This window comes from Dipodomys spectabilis, unplaced genomic scaffold, assembly GCF_019054845.1.
Source record: "Dipodomys spectabilis isolate Male_0828 unplaced genomic scaffold, ASM1905484v1 ptg000017l, whole genome shotgun sequence".
Lineage (NCBI taxonomy): Eukaryota > Metazoa > Chordata > Mammalia > Rodentia > Heteromyidae > Dipodomys > Dipodomys spectabilis.
The window spans coordinates 8,229,964-8,250,842 of record NW_024870694.1 but is presented as its reverse complement, the minus strand read 5'-3'; the positions used below and the strand labels follow the sequence as shown (position 1 = coordinate 8,250,842).

The window sequence follows — 20,879 nt, the reverse complement described above, 5'->3', positions numbered from 1 at the left end:
GCTTTATCATGCCTTTCTTAATTTTCCATAAAAAGCCTTCAATCATCAAACCCACCATAAAACATTATTTAATCAAAACTGAACCTATTCAGATTTTTGCTTCACAATCATAGCAGACTCCCAACAATTGCAGTATATTTTGTCAATTCTTGAAATACGTTTTCCATAATTAAGTACAATAAGCATTACATATGTGATCCAGTTAGGGTGCAGATAAACTTTTATTTCTCTTATGTAGAGACTATGGTTTAATTTATGTTATCATGTAAGAATAACATTTTTTTCTAAGACTAAAGCCCCAAAACTGTTGCATCCAAAGGTCAAGTTTCTTCAGGATTATGATACAACCTATATTTCTTGAACATTTCTACAATGGCTCATTTTCTACCAGGTAGAATCTTCTGCTTTCAATAACCTAACAGACTTTTTTTTTAAGTGTCACACAATTTCTAGGAGATGCTGGGAGATCTGGATTGGCATTATCCCTATAGTTACCCTTGAGACAGAATTCAAATCATATCAGAACTACATTTCAGTTTCCTTTATCTAATGGAATGGACTAAGGTCCACTCCAACAGCATGATGGCTTACATTTTGTGTTCTTTTTGTCTTCTTCTTATTTCTCCATATTATTTACTGCTCTCAGGTTTGTAGATTTCATAAAGATGAGAAGCTTCCTGATACAGCCTCATGCCTATTAGAAGGAGTTTGTTAAACAAAAAGTCCTCTTCTATTGACATTTTCTAGTTTTGAGCTCCATATCCTAAAGTCCTAGGAACATTTGTTAAAAGTGCAGTTACCATTTCTTTTGTTGTTTCTTTAGAAAAAGAAGTCTATAAATATGGCTGGCAATCAGTCATCTTTATTTATTTATCTATTTATTTTGTGCTGGTACTGGAACTTGAACCAAGGGTGTCGGAATTGTCCCTTGGCTTTTTTTTTTCACTCAAGGCCACTGTGCTACCACTTAAGCCATACCTCTACTTCTAACTTTTTTGTAGCGAACTGGAAATAAGAGTATCAAGAACTTTCCTGCCCTTGCTGGCTTTAACCCCGATCCTCAGATCTCAGCCTACTGAGTACCTAGGATTACAAACATGAGCCACTGACGCCCATCTGTTGTTTTTAATGTTTAACCTAAAGGGATCTGGTATGTTTTTCACTGAGTGCTTTTGTCTATGACACTTGTGTAGTGCCTGATGTATATCTAGTTTTGGCTTCACTGGATATTCCCCTCCGTTTTCAAAACTCACTTAATTTTTTTTTTTTGTGCCAGTCCTTGGGCTTGAACTCAGGGCTTGGGCACTGTCTTTGAGCTTCTTTGGCTCAAGGTAACACTCTACCACTTGAGCTTCAGCTCTACTTCAGATTTTTTGATGTTTAATTGGAAGAGTCTCACAGACTTACTTGCCAGGCTGGCTTTGAATGGTGATTCTCAGATTTCAGCCTCCTGAATAGCTAAGGATTACAGGTGTGAGCCACTGGTGGCCAGCTCATAACTCATTTGCATCCTTCCAAATAGATTCATCAGGGTTTTTTGCCAATAGGTATCCTTCCTAATCTTTACAAGATGCCTTTCACCCTTTGCCAGAAGTGCACCATACTGGCTCTGCAGAACACAGTCCAGAAAACTTTTTTTTTTTACTTAGGCAGCCATCTCTTTCTTAAAGCCTCAATGTGTTACATGGAATGAGAGACAAAAACACCACCTGTGCTTTTGAATAGTTTAGTTGTTACTCAGAACTTTAAAAACATTAAGAGTGCAGTCTCAATGTCTTCTGAATGTTCTATTTTTTCCAAGGAGGAGGGAGGAAAAGAGGGGGACAATGTATGTGCTGGATAAGCTCTCCTTATTATGTATACTGGTTCCTATATCCTCCCAAGTTTCCAGACTGAAATACTCAAAGTAATGCTTAAAACCCTTTGTTAAACATAAGCTGGGCACTGGTGGCTCAGGCCTGTAATCCTAGCTACTCAGGAGGCTGAGATTTAAGGATCATGGTTGAAAGCCAGCCTCGGCTGGAATGTCTAAGAGACTCTAATCTCTAATAACCACTCAGAAAACAGGAAATGGTACAGTGGCTAAAGTGGTAGAGCCTTGAGCTGAAGAGCTGAGGGACAGCGCCCCGGCCCAGAGTTCAAGCTCTACCACCATCACCAACAAAAAAAAGTTACCTACATATAAACCATCTTTCTCTTCCCAACAGTAACCACAGGATCATTCCTCCATCATCTCATGCCATCAACTTTCCCCCACTGCTCCCTGGAAGGGATGTCTTGAACCCACCCCAATGGGAAAAGTCTCATGCAAGATCCAAAGGGTAGGATTACACTTCAGCGCTATCTGTTCATGTTCTCCCCTTGCTCACTTCATGACATTAATGTCTCTGCATTTTCCTGGCATTCTTCACCATTTTCCCATCTGCCTAAAAACCTTTCATTCTTGCTAAGAAGGGGGGATGTGAAAAAACATCTATTTAAGCTCTTGAACCTTTCCCTTCTGCTTGGATTTGCAGCTGCTATAAATGGTCATCATTTTGGGCAAGAAAAGAAAATGTAAAACTACTCTAAAGGTCACTGCACCCCACCATAGTAGCTATATTTAGTGGCTCACCAGATGAAGTTCTGGTTTTCCTAACTTTGACTCACAATTCTCCTTGAAAACTTTCAAGGGGTGTAGATAATTTCTCCTCTTTTGGTATGGAGCTTCTTAGAATGTTTGTCATTAGATTATGATTTGCTCAAGACAAAACTGGGCATCTTCTTCATTTTCCATAGTGTCCAACACAGGTTTGATGGGACATGGAAATTAATAAGAGGTGCTGTCCAACTCTCAGGGCACAGGCCTTCCATTCCTATGCACTGACCTGTTTTACACGTACTTTTTGTACTCTGGTGGGGATCTTTGTTACATCTCTAGTGGTTAAGGTCATTGATAGATCCAACTGTTTCCCTTAGTATTTTATTTTACCTTGGTCCCAAATGAGGAATGAACAATCAATCTTTTTTTAGTGTGTTCTATTTAAGTTTGAGAAACAAACAAGGATTATAGTATGATACCACTAATGAGATTTTTTTGAATGGATTTGGAAAATGTGCCCATGTCTTTGGTATTGCTTTAAATCTTTCTTTAAATTGACTATTCTTTTAGAAATGCTACATGGATGCTACTTACTATGTTTAGGTAATATATATTGGAGTGTGAATCTTGCTATTTTTTTCACTAACTTAGCTGACAGAAAGTCTGGTGTTTCACTTAATGAGGCCATAAAATAGTTGACTAATAGAGCATGTAGAGCTGCTATCTAAACCATAGGCATTGGAGTAATTTCCTACCAAATAATAGTAAATATCTCAGGATAATGTAGCAGTATTATATTCTATGGCACCACCTGGGCAGATAAGGACACATTTTTCCCTTGACAACTATGTTATTATGGACAGCAACTCCATATTATATTTGTTTATTCTCCCAAAGACACTTAAAGTGCCACCAAAAAATACAAGTGCCTCTTAAAAGCTGCTTTATTCTATGGCCTGATTCATTTGGTGAGTTTATAGGCAACTGGAGTCAAGTATTTATCAGGACAGGACGGAATCTTCTCTGTGAGTTACCTCAGTAGCTTGGACTACAGAAGTGAATGAACACAGACCCTGGTCTCAGCTCTCAGCATCTACCATCTGCACCTTGGGTGTCTCCTCAGCAAGGCTCTTAGGACTGTTGATGCCTTTTCCTTCAGCTCAGCCTCCAGGCAACCTATTCAGACAGTGCCACCTGCAGGTTGATCTAAGGACTCCTAAACTGTCTACAAATGTTTCAGAGAATTTGTTTAATTTAATATGATTTTTTCCAAGTCTTTCTATTTCCTTACAAATGGGGTGATGCCATTCTTTCTGATGAAAGCATAGAATTCCACTGTGACTATATACCACATCTTCCTGATTCGTTTATCTCCTGGGGGCATCTGGGTTGGTTCCATATCTTAGCTATGGCAAATAATGCTGCAATGAACATAGTTGTGCTGGTAGCTTTAGTATGACCTTGTTTGTGATCAAGTTGGTAAATACCCAGAAGTAGGATTGCTGGATCATAGGGAGCTCTATGTTTAGTCTTTTGAGGACCTTCCATACTGCTTTCCAGAGTAGTTGAACAAGTTTATACTTCTACCAACAATGTAGTAGCATTCCCTTTTGGCCACATCCCTGCCAACATCTGTTATTATTTGTTTCTTGATAATGGCCATTCTAACTGGGTTGAGGTAGAATCTCAATGTAGTTTTGATTTGCATTTCTTCTTCTTCTTTTTTTTTTTTGGGTCCAGTCATGGGGCCTGAACTCTGGGCCTGGGCGCTGTCCCTCAGCTCTTCAGCTCAAGGCTAGTGCTCTACCACTTGAGCCACAGCGCCACTTCCAGCTTTTTTCTGTTAGCTTATGTGATGCTGAGGAATTGAACCCAGGCCTCATGCAAGCGCTCTACCACTGAGCCACCTTCCCAGCCCCTCTTTTAATTCTTTTTTTTTTTTCACCAGTCCTGGGGCTTGAACTCAGGACCTGAACACTGTCCCTAATGCTGCTTTTTTTGGGGGGGGGGTCCGGTTGTGGGGCCTGAACTCTGGGCCTGGGTGCTGTTCCTCAGCTCTTCAGCTCAAGGCTAGCGCTCTACCACTTGAGCCACAGAGCCACTTCCGGCTTTTTTTTTTGCTTATGTGGTGCTTAGGAATCGAACCCAGGGCCTCATGCATGCTAGGTGAGCACTCTACCACGGAGCCACCTTCCCAGCCCTCTTTTTAATTCTTTAGCCCACTTATTAATGGAGCAGTTGTTTCCTTGAGGATTTGTTATTGGGGAGTTTAATTTTTTGATTTCTGGGTATCTTGTCTGTTGTATAGCTAGTGAAGATCTTCTAATTTGTGGGCCTTCTATTTATCTTGCTAGCTATGTCCTTTGCCATGCAGAAGTGTAGTCTGACGCAATCCCATTTATCCAGCCTTTCTTTGAATTGTTGTGCTTCTGTAAGTTTCAACCTGTACCTAGGAGCCATAGTATTTGCCCTATCCCTTATTGTATTTTTCTGGGTATCTGCTCTTACCATTTGGAGTTGATTCTGGTGCAGGATGATATATAAGGATCTAACTTCAGTTTTCTACATGTGTACAGCCAATTCTTCCAGCACCATTTGTGAAGAGGCTCTTTTTCAAAGATTAGGTGGTTATAGGTCTATGGGATCATTTCGGGGTCTTCAATTACATTCCATTGGTCTAAGGATTGTTCATGTGCCACTAGCAAGCTGTTTTTATAACTATGGCTTTATAATAGAGTTTGAAGTTTGGTATTGATATTCCTCAGTACTGTTTTTCCTGATAAGGATTGTTTTTGCTCTTTAGGGTCTTCTATTAAATCATATTAAAGCCAGACCCAAAGAAACATAGGCTTCATGTTTTCCCTCATTTGTAATAATTAGTACATGTCTAAGATATTCCTAGCAGTGGATTACAATTGCTCAATAGCTATCTACATATGACCATATAAAATGATGCTAATTGAAATGAACTCTAAGAATGGAAACAAGTCTTATAATAAGTATACTGTGTGAACTTATTTCTTTTTCCTTCATTTTTACCCACTTTGCTTTATCTCCTGTTGTCACTGTTCTTGATTTTGGTACCCTGTGTCGTATGTGTGTGTGTGTGTGTGTGTGTATAATTTGGGGAAGGGAAGGGGAATAATAAAATGAAACAAAGGACAAAGTGTGAACCAATGCAACAGCAATACTCACAAGACACTATGTTGGAAATGAACTTTACAACATGGGGGGAAAAGTTGAGGGGAGGGAAAGTGGGAGAGAAAATGAGGGGGTAACACCGTTCGACAAGAAATATACACATTACCTTATTTATGTAACTGTAACCCCTCTGTGCATCACCTTTACAATAAAATAAAATAAAAAAAGAATTTTCTTAAAATGAATTCAAAAGTCAAGTTCTGATGGCTCATACCTGTAATCCTAGCTATGCAGGAGACTGAGATCTGAGGATCACAGTTCAAAGCCTTCTTGGGCAGGAAAAGTCCATGAATCTCTTATCTCTTATTAATCACAAAAAAATCCAGAAATAGGGCTGTAGTGTGGTAGTGTGGTAGAGTGCTAGCTTTGAGTGAAAAAGCCTAGGCCAGCCCTGAGAGCAAGCCCCAATACACATACACATGAAGCACATATAAATGAAGTGTTCAAGAGCTTTTAAGTGCAAAATTCAAATTTAAATGATGGATAATTGATTGCCGCATTAATTTTTTATAAATATCATTTATGTCATTTTAAGTGCTGCCTAAAATGTCTTTACCTCAAAGTGACCAGTAATATCATCTCTACTATCTCAGAGAGGAGATATATTTGTCTAGGGACCTTTCCTTCATTTGAGGGCTGCTCTTTCCTATGGAAAAGCAAACTTCCAGGAGCTCTAATAGCTGTAGTTCTCTTCTTGCCTTGATTCAAGATTTATTTGAACCTAAATGCAGGGAATAGCTGCTCAGATTTCCATCCTCTCATGTCAGCCTCAAGCCAAAGACTCATCAGATGATACAGCTGAAAGAATCATGGTCCTCTAGAAAACCACTCCTACATGAACCTCAGGCTTCCTATACTACAACATGTGTAACACTCTTCTTGAACAACCCCAAACAAGAAGAAACAAGGATTTTCGTGCTTTGTCTTTCTGCCATATTCCTCTGGTGCTGCTCCAAGAATTTTCCAATTCTTGTGTAAGTCAATGCCTCCCAATGACCCTCAACCAATTATGAGCAAAAGTGACAGAAGGAAAAACTCCTTGCAGTGGTCACTCCATTCTGACCTGCTGGTAATCAAGTCGCATGGAAAAAAGCAGGTTTCAGGCAGACTAACAATTTGTTCTCATTGAGGTCCAAGTTAGTTTTTTCATGTGGACTAGGATGCTGGGAGCCTCCACTGCACCCTGATCCTTCCCCCGAGTTAGAATTTCCAGACTACAAGCTTCACTTCTACTGACTCATTGACATGTCATCAAGGCAATGAGCTTATGATCCTTGCTTAGGTTTTCCCTTCTTAGTCCCTCCATAAGGGTTTCCTTTCCAGAAGACATACTTTTTAGAAAAGTAGAGGCCTTTTGGAATTTAGAACTCTTTTTTCTCTCAGAGAAAGGCAGGTGCAGATTACGTGGAATTGTAGCAAAGCCAGAGAAAAGTTGTAATGGTCACCAAAGAGATGGTACAGTACCATCTCACTCTCCCTGTTCTTGCTCTTTGTCCTACACGTTTTATGTGCAACCTGGAACTCAGAAATGAATTTTACACCTGGTGTCCATTCCTCAATAAGTAGAGAAGCCATGGAATTAGGGTACAAAGAGTCGGACAGAACTGGGAAATTTCAGCAGAGCCACTGAAAGTGGATGGCATAGCCACATTAAAGAACTTCCTGAGCCTTGGTGTTGACTTCTGTCAATTATCTGTTACTACCTGTCACTCAGATAATCAGAATTGACTCGCAGCTTGTTTGGATCATGTGTACAGCTCAACTAAAGGGTAGAATACAGTGCAAACTGCAGACTAAAAATCATACAAGTGACTCCTAGGCACATTGCTCTATAGGTACATGGCCGGAGATCAGGTATCACTTCTTCCTTCAGGTCTCAAAGGGTGCACAGTTTTGCAAACAAAACCTTGGTGATTTTCCAGTTCCCACTCATCAGCACTGACAGTATAAAGCACAGCCTTGAGTTGATGATGGTTCTAACATTACCCTCCTGACAGCACCATCTTGTAAACAAGGCATTTTAAGTTTATGTTGGCAGAAACAGTTTTTTTTTCTCCTTCCTTCTTTCCTCCTTTGGCAGCGTCAGGCAGAGTGAATGTTGAGACAGGGTCTTGCTTTGTAGCCCAGACTGTCCAAAATCCCACTGTTCTGCCTCCCAAGCAGTTGGATTACAAATATATACCACCATACCCAGCTAGGAAGATTTTCTTTAAATATCACAAAGTTAGGAAACTATTTACTACTCATTTAGTAGGATCCAAGAGAAGACAAAGACCACCTTGCATCAAGTAAGAAGGCAGTCTGACAGGCACAGATCGTCAATTCAGCATGTCCCTTTCAAAGCCAAGGCTTGGGTCCCCTGTACCTGGCTATCTCCACATTCCTTCCCCCGCCCCCATATCATACACATGTAGCATCTCACCTGAGCCACTTCTTCAAAGTCATCATGCCTCTTCTGTAGGGCCCGTGCTCGATGCAGGGACTTCCCCACCCCTGTGTGTTTGCTGAGGAAGGCCTCACCATGGTTTTCAATCCAATCCAACACCTGGGCAGAGAAGGAAGAAAAGATAGAAACAATGACTTCCCAGAAGTAATAAAGCCATGTGACAACATATATAACAGCTGACTCTTCCCTTATTAGAGAGCAGCAGTCCAGGTGGACATATTCAATCCACTGTAAATATAAGGGCTGTGAGTAGCAGCATTGGAAACAAAAGAGTTTCACTTTTAACTAAATTCAGCTGGGCCTCTGATTTTTAGAATACCCTCCTATTATTTGTTCAGTCTCAGTCTTAATTTGTTGTTGTTATTGTTAGGATTGACCCCAAGTGCTGCTCTGATACTTTTAAACAAGCTGCACAGTGAATCAGGAATTGTTTAATCTCTTACTACCTCTGCCCTACCCTCACTGCTTGGTATATACTTGCAGACTACAAGTGCTCTTGACCCAGATGCTATATCCTCCATTCCAGGAGTCAATCCAGCTTCCTCTGTGAATCTGCACAGCAGGGAAATGTGCTTCTGAGAAGATGCCAGCAGCGCCTGACATTTCTATTTGTTTCTGGTGAGATAGATAAATACAGTGAGCTAGGCCCCAGAATCTGAGCATTACTATAGAAGAAAAAATTGATGATTTAGCTAACTCCTGGGTATAACTGCCCATCAGGGTAACCCTTATAATCCCTTTCCTGTTTAACTTCTGTCATCCAGATTATATTAAAAATACTCAGTGGTCAATATAATTATGGTGGTATAGGATGATAGTTTTCTTATATGATAATGGCTTTGGTTGTTATTTAAGCATTTTTTTTAACTGTTGGAGGCTTTGCCCTTTATCTGAAGAATTCAAGGCAACAAATAAGCACATGTGGACATGAATATTTGCATAGTCAGCTGTTTATTTGTTTTTCTATGCACCTGTGCCAGGCACTAGAGCAGCCCTGAGTCTAAGAACTCAGTCTATGGCGGTAACAACCACTAGTTACTGAATCAATCACACAACAATGGTTAATTACAAAGGTGAAAAGTGCCAACAGTCAACTGTATCTTGGCTGGAGAATCAGGGAAGACCTCTCTGAAGAAGGGAAGTATAACTAAGACCTAAAAAAAAGTAAGACAACTAAATTAGAAATTGATAAGGGAGAACAGTAGAGGAGTAAGCAAGAAATGGTGTGTTAAATGAGTGATTCAAGTGTCCATCCTGGGAACCACTGAAAGATTCCAAAGAAGAGAGACACACCAAGTCCCTCACATATTACTCTGATATTATGGAGAGAATCAACTGGACAAAGGGAGGCAAGAGTAGGTGGAAAAACAGGAGGTGACAGCCATAATTCTTATAACAGTTGGTAGTGACTCAGACAAGGCTAATGGCAGTGTCCCTGGAAATAGGTTGGAGGAAAGAACTGCCACAATTTAGTGATTGGCTATTGAGGTGATACAGGGGCAAGTGGCAAGGTGCCTTCTGGTGGCCTGGGTTGAATAACTAGTTACAGATAGAAGCAATCACTGGAACAGAGCACATGAGTAAGGAGATGTAGCATAGAAAGAGCACATTTTTTTCCTAAGAAAAAGCTAGCATTCTTGAATTCTACCTTCATGCTATGTTTTTTTTTCATAAATGATAGTTGTACCCCTGAATTTAAATGGAGAGTAGTCTCCAATGATAGTTGTCAATCTGATCTGACAGGCTGTGCATTTAGTTTACTTAGTTTATATACTGAGGCTTAAAACCAAATGATTGTTTTTCTAGTTGGTTTCTATTAGTTAAAAAAAGAAGTTACCAAATTCATTCTAAAAAACACAGCCACTCTGAGTGCCAGTGTCCCATGCCTCTAATTGTAAAACTACTCAGAAGGCTGAGATCTGAGGATCATAGTTCAAAGCCAGCCAGGGGAGTAAAGTCTATGAGAGTCCTATTTGCAATTAATAACCAAAAAAGCCAAAAGTTTCTATAAATCAAGTGGTAGAGTGTCAACACTGAGCTAAAAATCTAAGAGTTCAAGTCCCTGTAATGGCACAAAACAAAAACAAAACAGCCTCATACTTAAATGAACATACTGATTTTATATAAGTATTATTTTAATTCTGCTTTTTTATATTATTGCTGGAGGTACTCTATCAATTAAGTAATTATCAGTTAAGTAATTATTTTTTGCTTTAGTTGTTTTTCAGTTAGGATCTTGTGTATTTTTCCAAGACCAGCCTTGAACTGAGAATTCTCTTACTTATACCTCCCATGTAGGTGGGGATATAGAAGTGAACCATCACGCCAGGCTTGTTGACTGAGATGGGAATTTCCTTAACTTTTTGCCAAGGCTGGCTTTGAACTGTGACCCTCCTGATTCCCACCTCATTACGAGTGTGAGCCACTGCCCTGGCCTCCAACTCTTGCATTCTTGCAAGACCTTTGCATTGCGGTAAGCTTTTCAGAAGCCTATTAACCTACCTGACATACAAAGCCTGTAAGACCCACTGTGGCTTGTCCCACAGGACAAACCCAGCTCCAGTGGGCTCACTCTGAATATTGCTTCTGTCTTGAGTTTTGCCCTCATTGTTTTACTTCACTGGAACTGTCTATGTCCATATCCAAACCCACTTCCCAGGCTGCTCCCTGTTCATCCTTTAAGCTCTACCTCAGAATCACTGGCTCTGGCAATCCTCTATTCCTTAATAACCTATCCAGGCCAGATAGCTGTTGTTCTTCTCTGGCTGTGCCCAAACCACAATTATGTACCACAGGCCTGTCTGTCCCACATGACTGCACTCTTCTTGCAATCCTGCTGCACAGCACCGTACTCAACACAGTGACTGCTCTATGAAGCTTCAAATGAACTCAACGCAAACCAATCCCTCCCACATTCACCTGCAGGGTGGGTATCACCTGCTCCATATTCCCATGGTAACCCTTAGCATAACTGACAGTCTGCATTCAAAGTTCTCTATTTGTGTAACCCTCACTCCCATGCCCAACTGTGCCATGTGGCTGGTAGTTCCTAGGGGAACGAAAGAGGTACTGATTTTCACAGGGCATCATCTTCTCTTTCCCAAAGCATCTAGCTCCTTGTGCTCAAGGAATGAACAAGAAAATCTCATGGCCATAAATCATCACATGCAGACATGGCTGAGGATCCCACCCTACCTGTCTTGGGAAAAGCTGTGCCACTCCATTCTGCCACATCAGTGAGTGAGAACACAGGCCAATGCAGACCCATCAGTGCTGCAGTCAGTCTGAGAACAACTTATAATGTTCTTGCTCCTTTCTCCTGCCCTAACATTCCAACCAGAAATTGGTTCTTTCCCAGGAAAGCCTTTTCCAAGAGTGACATTCTGAAACAGATTGGGTAGCCAATCTCACAGCCATTATGAACACCCTTTCTTTTTAGTCTAATTGTGTTTATTCCAATCAAGATGGAATGTTCTTTAGGGGCAAGCAACAATCTTTTCTAGTAGTTAAGGAGGAAGGGAATATCCTTCGGATGAGAACTATTGGTCATGTCTGGACAAAGGCCATTAAGTGCAACCAAATTAACGAAAGGCCATCCTGGTCTTAAGGACCTAAGCCTGTCCCATGGTTTAGACCCTCTTCTTAAACCTTTCCCTATCACATATTCATTCAGCACTCTACTCAGGGCAGAGTAACTGTGAATGATGTATCCATATTTGGTTTGGATGATGTTTTATTTCTACCTCAGAGTGTAAGGGGCTTTGTTTGGGGCTGTTGTATTCTCAAAGAGCACTTTCCGAATAAATGAGTAAGTGAACTCAACATGTCTGATCCTAGCACTTCTTATGCGATAAAAGGTAAACATCACAAAAGGAAACAGAGATATTGCAAACAGAATAGGGCCAGAATCTCAACCCTGAATATCTGATGTGACTTTGATAAATAACCTTGCTCAAACTGAGCTATTAAGCTTCCATCATAATTTGATCCATGGTCAAAAAAGCAAGGCATCTGGTGTTTTAAGTACATTGAGATATCTCCCTTTCAACGTCTATCTCCCAACACCCCGGCTCCCGACCCCACCCATTTAGAAAGCCATCATTCTGAGAGCAATGAAAAAGCATTTATGTGCCATCAGGCATCTGTTACACATTTGTTTGTTAAAGGCTCAAGTATCCACAATGTGCAAAAGCACCCAGGAAAGTCCATCAAATCATTGTTCCTGTCTACTCACCAGCACACTGAGCTGGTTCTAAGGGAGAACAGTAAGGGGAACATCCAGCTCCCACTAGGCTGTGATTTAAGAGTGCATAGGTGCCACTTAAAATGACCAATTACCAGTAACTCATTTTCTGTCTCCTCTTTTGGTGAAAGTAAATGTCTTGCGGTGACAGGAGAAGCTATCCTTTTCCTGAGAGGTCTGAACTAAAATAAGACTCTCCTGCAAGCGATGGTCATTTTTCTTGATGTTAGGTAGGAGCCCAGAGAGAATCTAGAAGACCACAGCTCTCATTTTTCCCCATTCCCTGAGCTCCAACATTTCAGGCAACCAATACTGGTTCCTTGCAATAGAAGTGAAGCTGGGGCACCTGACCCTTCACTGGGAGAATCTCCTCAGCCTGGTGCTTGGTGCCAGCTAAGGACTCGTCACTCTTCTCAGTAAGGCCTGAAATTCTTGTCAGAGGTTCTGAACATTAGGGAGGCTGACATCACCTGGATTTTTTTTTAATATATAGAAACTATTCACTCTCAGATTCTGAATCAAAAAATATAGACGAGGGCTTGTTGATATGTGTTTGACAAGCCTCCATTGGTCCAACTAAGTTTAATGGGAAAAAGTCGAAGCCCACAGGAGAAACACAGTTCCATATTCACTCTTGACACTTCCTTATTTTCTATAATGAGAAAGATTGCACTCTTTAGTGATTTCAAAAATTAATGCTCTCAGTTCCATCCTTATTCCACTGCCCTTTTTCATGCTCTATGATGTGACAGTGGTTTCCAGTTCCTCCTCATTCCATCCCAGCCACCTAATGGCTAATTTCACTCTGATCATAATTCTCCTCTGCTCAAAATCCCCCTATAGGTCCTGTTAACAATAACATATAAATCCTTTGTCCTTTAGCCTGGTAAGTCAAAGCTCCAGGGATTACCAGAGGAGGTGAACCAGGATGGTGATTGTCAGGTTGTTAGGTTGCTCATTAATGTGATAATAAAAAGGGATTGAGGATGTTAAAAACATTTAAAAATTAATTGTGGATCAAGAAAGCCTTAAGGCTCAGTAACTTCTGGGAAGAGATTTATTCCTACTACTACCAATATCCCACATCTGCCAGAGAGAGGTACTTGATCCTTCCTTGAAGGTGCTCAGTTTGGAAGGACAGCTCTTCAGTTAGGAAAGAGTCATATTTAGAAAAAGCAAAGTAAGGGCTAAGGATGTAACTAGGAAGTAGAGATATAGCATAGCATGTCCAAAGGTCTAGGTTTAATCCCTAGAACAGAAAAAGAGGAGAAGAAAAGAGAAAAGAAGAGAAGAAAGGACAGGAAAAAAGAAAAACAATGATCAAAGTAGACAACCACGGAGAAGGCAATGGGGCAATGGCAGGGAAGGGAAGCTCAGCAGACGCAAAGCAGAGCAGAATACAGTGGTGGGTAAAAGGTAGGAAATAGGGAGCTAGTAATAAGGTATTAGGACTAGCTCACAAAGTTTCCAGGAAGGAAGAGTGCAGGCATACTAGCAGCAAGCTTCTACCTGCAGATGTTAAGGAACATATGAGAGGAGTGGACTCATTGATCTGAGCACCAGCCTTCTACCACAGGAAAGGATCTAGGACTCCCTCTGAGAGGGGGACATAACAGGGGGAGAGGGGAATGTCTCCCTACCTTCACTCCCATCAGAAAGCCATCCTGCCAGTCTTCCCTCCATCCCTTACTAGATTCAGCTAAGCTTCAACCCTGCACTCTTTCCAGGATCTCACACTGCCCAAAGAACCCTCTATCATTTATCAGAAAAAATATTTGAGTGACTGGATTATCACCACCAAACACTTAACTGAGAACTTTAATACTTCTAATTACTTCCAACCATTTAAGACAGATGCTATAATAAACAGCATCAACAAGCCGGAGTCATATAACCGTGACAATGAAAAATAAATGACAATGGGTTTTTACTATTTCAGGGTAATTTTTGTTAGAGATAAACATTTTGTTAGAGATAAATTTTTCAGATGGAAAAGTGTTAGAGTATGAGTATGACTGTCTCTGTGGCACAGGTAGTTTGAAAATCCATCTGAGGCTGGCAGTAGCTATATGATTATCCACAAATCTCATTCTTTGGACCAAGTAATCTCCAAAGGTGCTTGGTTAGTGATCTTCTAGCATGAAATTATAAACCCAAAGTTCAGGGACTGTCTCTTTATTCTCATCACCCAGCATACTGCTACAGCATAATGGAGAGGCCAAGAAGATGGAGTTTGATGTCAGGTGGACTTGGTTTAGATTCCTTGACCTACCACTAGCCGCACAGCCCTAGACAGGTTTACTTACCTTTCTGAGCTTCAAATTCTGTATTAGAAAAGTGGGACCAGGTACTGGTGGTTCATACCTATAATCCTAGCTACTCAGGAGGCTGAGATGAGGATCAAAGTTTGAAGCCACATAGGGCAAAAAAGTCTATCAGACTCATATCTCCAATTAACCAGCAGAGGGCTGTAAGTAGAGGTGTGGCTCCAGGAGTAAGGCACCAGCCATGAATGCAAAAGTCAAGTGAAACCTTAAAGTCCTGAGTTCAAGCCCTAGTACCTGTACTAATAAATCAATAAATTAATTAATTAAAAAGTGAAAATATAATGAAAAGTGGTTCACTCTTGTAATCCTAGTTACTCAGGGGGCTGGGATTTGAGGATCGAAGTTCAAAGCCAGCCCGGGAAGGAAAGTCTGTGAGACTCTTGTCTCCAATTAACTACAAAAAAGGCTCCAAGTGGAGCTGTGGATCAGGTGGTAGAGCATACGCATTGAGCAAAAAAGCTCAGCGGCAGACAGCATTCAGACTGTGAGTTCAAACCCCAGGACAGGGACAAAAAAAAGAAGCGAAGAGTGAGGTCCCAAATGGTTACTCACAGTCACCTGCACCATAATGCTGTTAGATGAAATCAGAAAAGGCAAGAAAAAGGATTAGGTAGATGTTTGGTGGCATTTATTCACAGCTTTGAACAATATGACATTTATGGATACATTTAGTCTTTGTACTGGAATGTGAGGATTGGAATCAGCCCTCCCTCTGATGTTCAAATCTCTTTCTGAAAATCTGGACCAAATAACCAGTCTGCTTCAAATGCCAGAGATGGGTCCCTATGTGGGCATTCTCCCATCTCAGTGGATACAGAGGCTCTCAAGCCTGTCCTTACTCATTTGAATGCTTCCTGGAAGAGTTAACTTCCAGGCTCATCATCATTCTGGTCACTTTTCATTACTAATCATTCTGAGAGTGCTCATTTTTATCATGCAAGGCTGACAGTTGAATTATACAAATCCAAACTGGTTTAGCATGATTAAGAAGCTAGAGTCACTATAGCTAGTAAAAGATGGACTATCTCGAGCTTAAAAAAATCACTCTCAAATCCCTTTCAGACATTCTTTGGCAAGCAAGAATCAACATAGTAAAAGCTATAATTTTCCACATGAGGCTCCAGAAAAACTAGTGGAAGCAGATGAGATGCATTTGTAGTACAGGAACTATGGACTTTAATATTAATTTCCACCAATTAAAAATGCTCTCACCACACCAGATAAATGCTGAAATCACTTCCCCCTTAGTAGTTTCCCTGATTGGACCTGCTTAAATATAAAACATTCTCTCTAATGGAGGGCATAGGCCCCTCCCCTCACATCACCATGATCATGCTCAACTCCTTCCAGATACACCTCCCACTGCCACTGTCTACCATGAGAATCCAGATTTCCCTTCTCCCTATCTCTGTAGCTTAACTCTGCCTCCCAGACTTCCTCATGAACACCACCCCTACTTCTTCTATGCTCCAAGGACCAACACCAATCTCATTCCCACCAGAGGGAACTCTTGGCTCCATCAGCTCATTGCTCTTTGATTTCTTCAGCCCAGAACCCAGACAGCTATGTGCCATTTGTAAGCCCCTTAGGTGTATACATGTCTACTCTCAAGGCAAACACTCTAACCTAGAACACTGCCTTGCACACAATAGTTATTCCAAAACATGTTACATGTTCTTGGAGGAGGGGGAAGGAGGTAAGGAAGAAGTAGGAGACAGAGCAAGATGGACTGTAGGTGTACTGGGAAAACAGATGTTTTGGCTAAGAAAAAGAAAAAGAAAACAGAATAGAATTTACATCTCTCAGAAAAAGGAGCCAGGCGATGGTGGCTCACGCCTGTAATTCTAGCTACTCAGGAGGCTGAGATCTGAGGATCACGTTTCAAAGCCGGCCGGGCAGGAAAGACAGTGAGATTGTTATCTCCAATAAAAACTACTAGAAGGGGGGGGGAGGGGGGAGGCTGGGAAGGGATGTGAAGGGTAAACAAAGGAGGAGGCTGCAATACTTGGTAAGAAATGTACGCATTATCCTGCCCATGTAATTGTAACCCCTCTGTACAGTATGTTCACAAATAAAATAAAATATTAAAAAAAAAAAACTACTAGAAAACTGGAAGTGGCGCTGTGGCTCACGCAGTAGAGCACTCGCCTTGAGCTGAAGAGTGCAGGGACAGCACCGAAGCCCAGAGTTCAAGCCCCACAACGACAAGAAAAAGAAAAAGGAAACATTCAGTTATTCTTGGTTCTTCCCACCATAAATCTGGTCTACTGGGCTTGGAATTTGCCCTTTGGCACACAGGGGAAGCAGAAGAGTTAGGGAGAAAAGTAGACAGAAGGTGGAGATAGGCTGATGCTATCAGAGTGATTTATTGGTTATTGCTCTGTACCATTCTGAGCTGGAAATCACTTTCCTAAGCTGGAAAAACCATAGGATTGAAAATCATTCCAGTAGTAATAGTATGGCAACCATGCCCTCTCCAGTCCTTTCTTCAGGTTAATGACTCTAAATTCCAGTTTTGTACCCAAGACATTTCTATCATCCTGGTTCACAGCAAGGAAGAAAAAGCTGCAAATATACCTGTTGAGAGGGAAAGGTGTCAGGCAGCAGATGTTTAAGTGGAATCTCTTTCCCACTGTCTTCTATCTTCAGTTTGTATCTCCCTGCTTTATTCTGATGTGAACCTTAAAGGGTAATATATTCCCACCTGGGCTAGACCTACTCATGAATTGGCAATAGGTAAGAAGGCAGAAGCCTGCTTGCTTCCTGCCAGGAAGAGTCTCTGGTTCTCTTATCTTTCCCTCCTCTTACCTTTCTCCTCCCTCCCCATCTATGTATATCTGTCGTCTGGATGAAGTCTGTTTGTCTTTTTCTTCAGTCATTCATTCCTCACCCCCTCTTGCTCTACTCCCTGCTTGGTGGGGTGGGGGGATATGTCTGTCCCCTTCCTGTGTAAATGTGTCTTCCCATCTCTCTTACTCCCCTTTCTGTCTCTCTGCCTCTTTCTCTTGCAGCATTTCCTAGGACACGTGGACTGGGAGCTCAGAAGACCTCACTTTTGGTCCCAGTGTGATTACTGAGCAGCTGTGTGGTTATAGCCAAGCTATGTGGCATCTCTGGGCTTCAGTGTCCTCAACAATATAGGAAGTTAGACTGGATGCTTTTTCAGTCCTTGATGGCTCCACAATTTTGTCACTGAATGAAATGGAATCAGCCAACCCATATAGCAGCTGTACAAACGACAGTCTTAGGCTGGAAGGCCCCAACAGCACTAGCACCAGGGGGCGCTCAAGGACCGCTCAAAGAGGATGAGATTAAGACAACACAGGATTTGCTGTGTGCTAGGCAGGTACTGTGCATCACTGCCTCTCCTGGGCCAGGTATTGTTAGTGGTCCTGTTTTACAGCAGAAGAAACTGAAGTACCATGAGCTGCGGCAATTTACACATGGTCTGCTCGTCCCACAGACAAGACATATTGAGACAGGATTCACACTGAGCTATCTCACTCCAGAGCAGTGCTCTGCCTGTGAGCCTGCATTGATTTGGAAACGGATGCTTGTACAGAGGCTACTTCAGTAAGCATCTCTGGATCCCAAATGCACTTAAGTGTTTTGGGCCCAGACTATATGGATGCTCCAGCCAATTCGCTCCTTGTCCTAAGCGTCAACCGAGACTTCTCACACTTTTGCCTAGAACTGCTCCACCCATACTCTACCACCTTAGGTACTGGCTAACATGCTCTGGTAGACTTGTTCTTTAGACCTTCAACTGTGCTTGTCCTATGCCATTCTATCTAACCAGGCGCATTGTCAGTTCACAGTGCAGTGCTAGGTTCATAGCAGAAGCCTGAATTTGCTAAGAAACTGATGAGTGCCATGATGCTGCATGAACTCTGAGGTTATGTCCCCCTGACCTCTGCATGAGCTATAAACATGTGGGACCTCAGACACCCACATTATGGTCCTCACAGGTGGACTCCAGCTACTCACCAGCAAAGTAACTACTGGATAGATTATAAAGGAGGGCTGAGTGATACTCACTCAGCCGAAGAAGATGCTAGGATCTTCTGATAATCTCAGCTCTACTCAGAAAACATGAGCGCTCCAGATTCATGCAGACACAGCTAAGAGCTGTAAGGGATCCAGAGAGGAGGAAACCCCTGTTTTTACTCTCAAGGAGATACTAGAATACATGAGATTATGCAACACAGTTCATAAATGATAGTAACACAAATGTGAACATATTATCAGGCTCTCCTTTCCCTTCTGTCTCTTGTTTTCTCTGTGTCTTTATCTCTGTCTCTCTCACTATGGACAAATATAGAAGCATGAAGCAGAAAAATGACTTGTGTCATGTGATCCTAAAAACTAGGATAGGCTCATACACAGCTGGGAGTCTGGAGACCAAAGACCTAGACTTTCATTCTACCCTTAAGTGTGTGAGTTCAACACCCTCTGAAGCACAGCTCTAACACCTGTTGAATACAATGGTTAGGTGTCAGGAAAGCAATGGAGACCCATGACAAGGTTTTTTTTCACCCTTCCTCTCCCACAGGTTTCCTTCCATTTATCCTAGTGTCAGCAGCACAGTGAGCAAGTAAGGGAGTGAACACAACTGTGTTCCCAGAGGTCTCATTCACATCTTCTGAAAAGAATGATGAAATGAACCGTCCTGGAGCTTGATTCTCACAGAACATCCAAACCCTTCTTTACATCTACTTTCTAATCTTATGCTGGGTTTTGCATAGTACTGACAATGTGATGAATTGAAAGACTCTCATTTTTAAGAGCACAGTGCAGAGTAGACATTTATGTAGTTTTATAATGCCTTTTCTTCATTTTAGTGACGATGTCACATGCTCACAGGAAGTCTGATGACAGCTGATTGCTGAGAACCTAAGCATGGCTTGCCACCTTCCTCTTAGGAAAACATTTCCCCTGCCCCTCCTTGCATCTGCTCTGCTACTCTCCAGCCTAGGGCTATAGCCCTAAGAACAGAAGGAGAGAGGAGTGCAGCAGACAGTGCCTTCCACTATTCCACAGTCTGTGGCTAGGATCATTTCAGGGAGTCATGGAGAGTTCACAGAAATAGACACACCCACTCTTTTGTCTCTGTGAGGCTGGCACATCGCTTGGTCTCAATCACCCAAGGCCCCCTGCTCTATGTGCTTAGGATGATGTATTTATCTGGATGGCTCCAGATGGCAGGAGCAGGCAACCGACTCATTTGCTTCTCCCATCCCTCTGGCCCTGCAAGGGTTTCAGAGCTGAGTAGTACATGAGCAGTGGCCTATCTCAAAACGGAGGTGCCCTCTGATGACTCCGTCCCAACCCCAATCAGGAAGGGACACTGTAAGGGAGTTAGGAAGTCCCAAGAAGGAGGAGAGTCCCTTCTATGGCTGGAAGCATCTATTTGGCAATCCTCCACCACCAGAAAATTGTCACAGTGATAAGGACATCTCCTATCTTGCCTGTCACCCAACACAGGGTTCCTTCCCAACAACAGATACCAAGACAACACATGGGACTTAACTTTCCTAGGTCTATCCTGGTCTACTTTGGACTTATACCTGGTCAATAGCACAGAAGTATGGAAACTGAGTGGCTCATTATTTCCTGTGTATGATCCTGAATTTAGACAAGTGTCCACAGAAAAGTATGCAAACAGGTGTTTGTGGCCTGCCTCCTACAGAAAACTCAGAGGGAGACAGCTGGCTCTGATCTTACCCAGCTCTTACCTGGCCCTTCCCACACCAGTCCTCTGTGAATAGTGCCCAGGGTCCCCAACGAGAGAAATAGAAAGTGCAAGTTGTAAAAAAATGAGCTTTTCCTTTGAAAGGGCATCTATGGCAAGGCTGTCTACTGTCTTCTGTGAAGGAAAAACCACAACTGGGGTAGTAATACAAAGAGACAGATAAAGACTGAAGTAATATCTATGCATGCACTACACAGAGGAAAATGTTTTAAATCTGCCTTGGCAGGCCCAGCTTAGTTAGCAAATCTGAAAGTCTGTATGTCATGTCACCTTCGCTTGGGCAGGACCCTGTCCTGATGGACAAGTAGGGTCAGGTAGGGTCCAACTCT

General features: G+C 42.0%; 1 protein-coding gene across 2 annotated transcripts in view; it reads right to left on the bottom strand.

Moving 5' to 3' along the window:
* Positions 1–20,879, bottom strand: part of LOC122097505 (kalirin) — a 470,035-nt gene that overhangs the window by 153,125 nt on the left and 296,031 nt on the right. For both annotated transcript variants that reach the window (XM_042668072.1, XM_042668064.1), the window contains exon 10: positions 8,205–8,327. In XM_042668072.1, the coding sequence (XP_042524006.1) occupies positions 8,205–8,327 (123 nt within the window). The remainder of the gene's footprint in view (positions 1–8,204; positions 8,328–20,879) is intronic.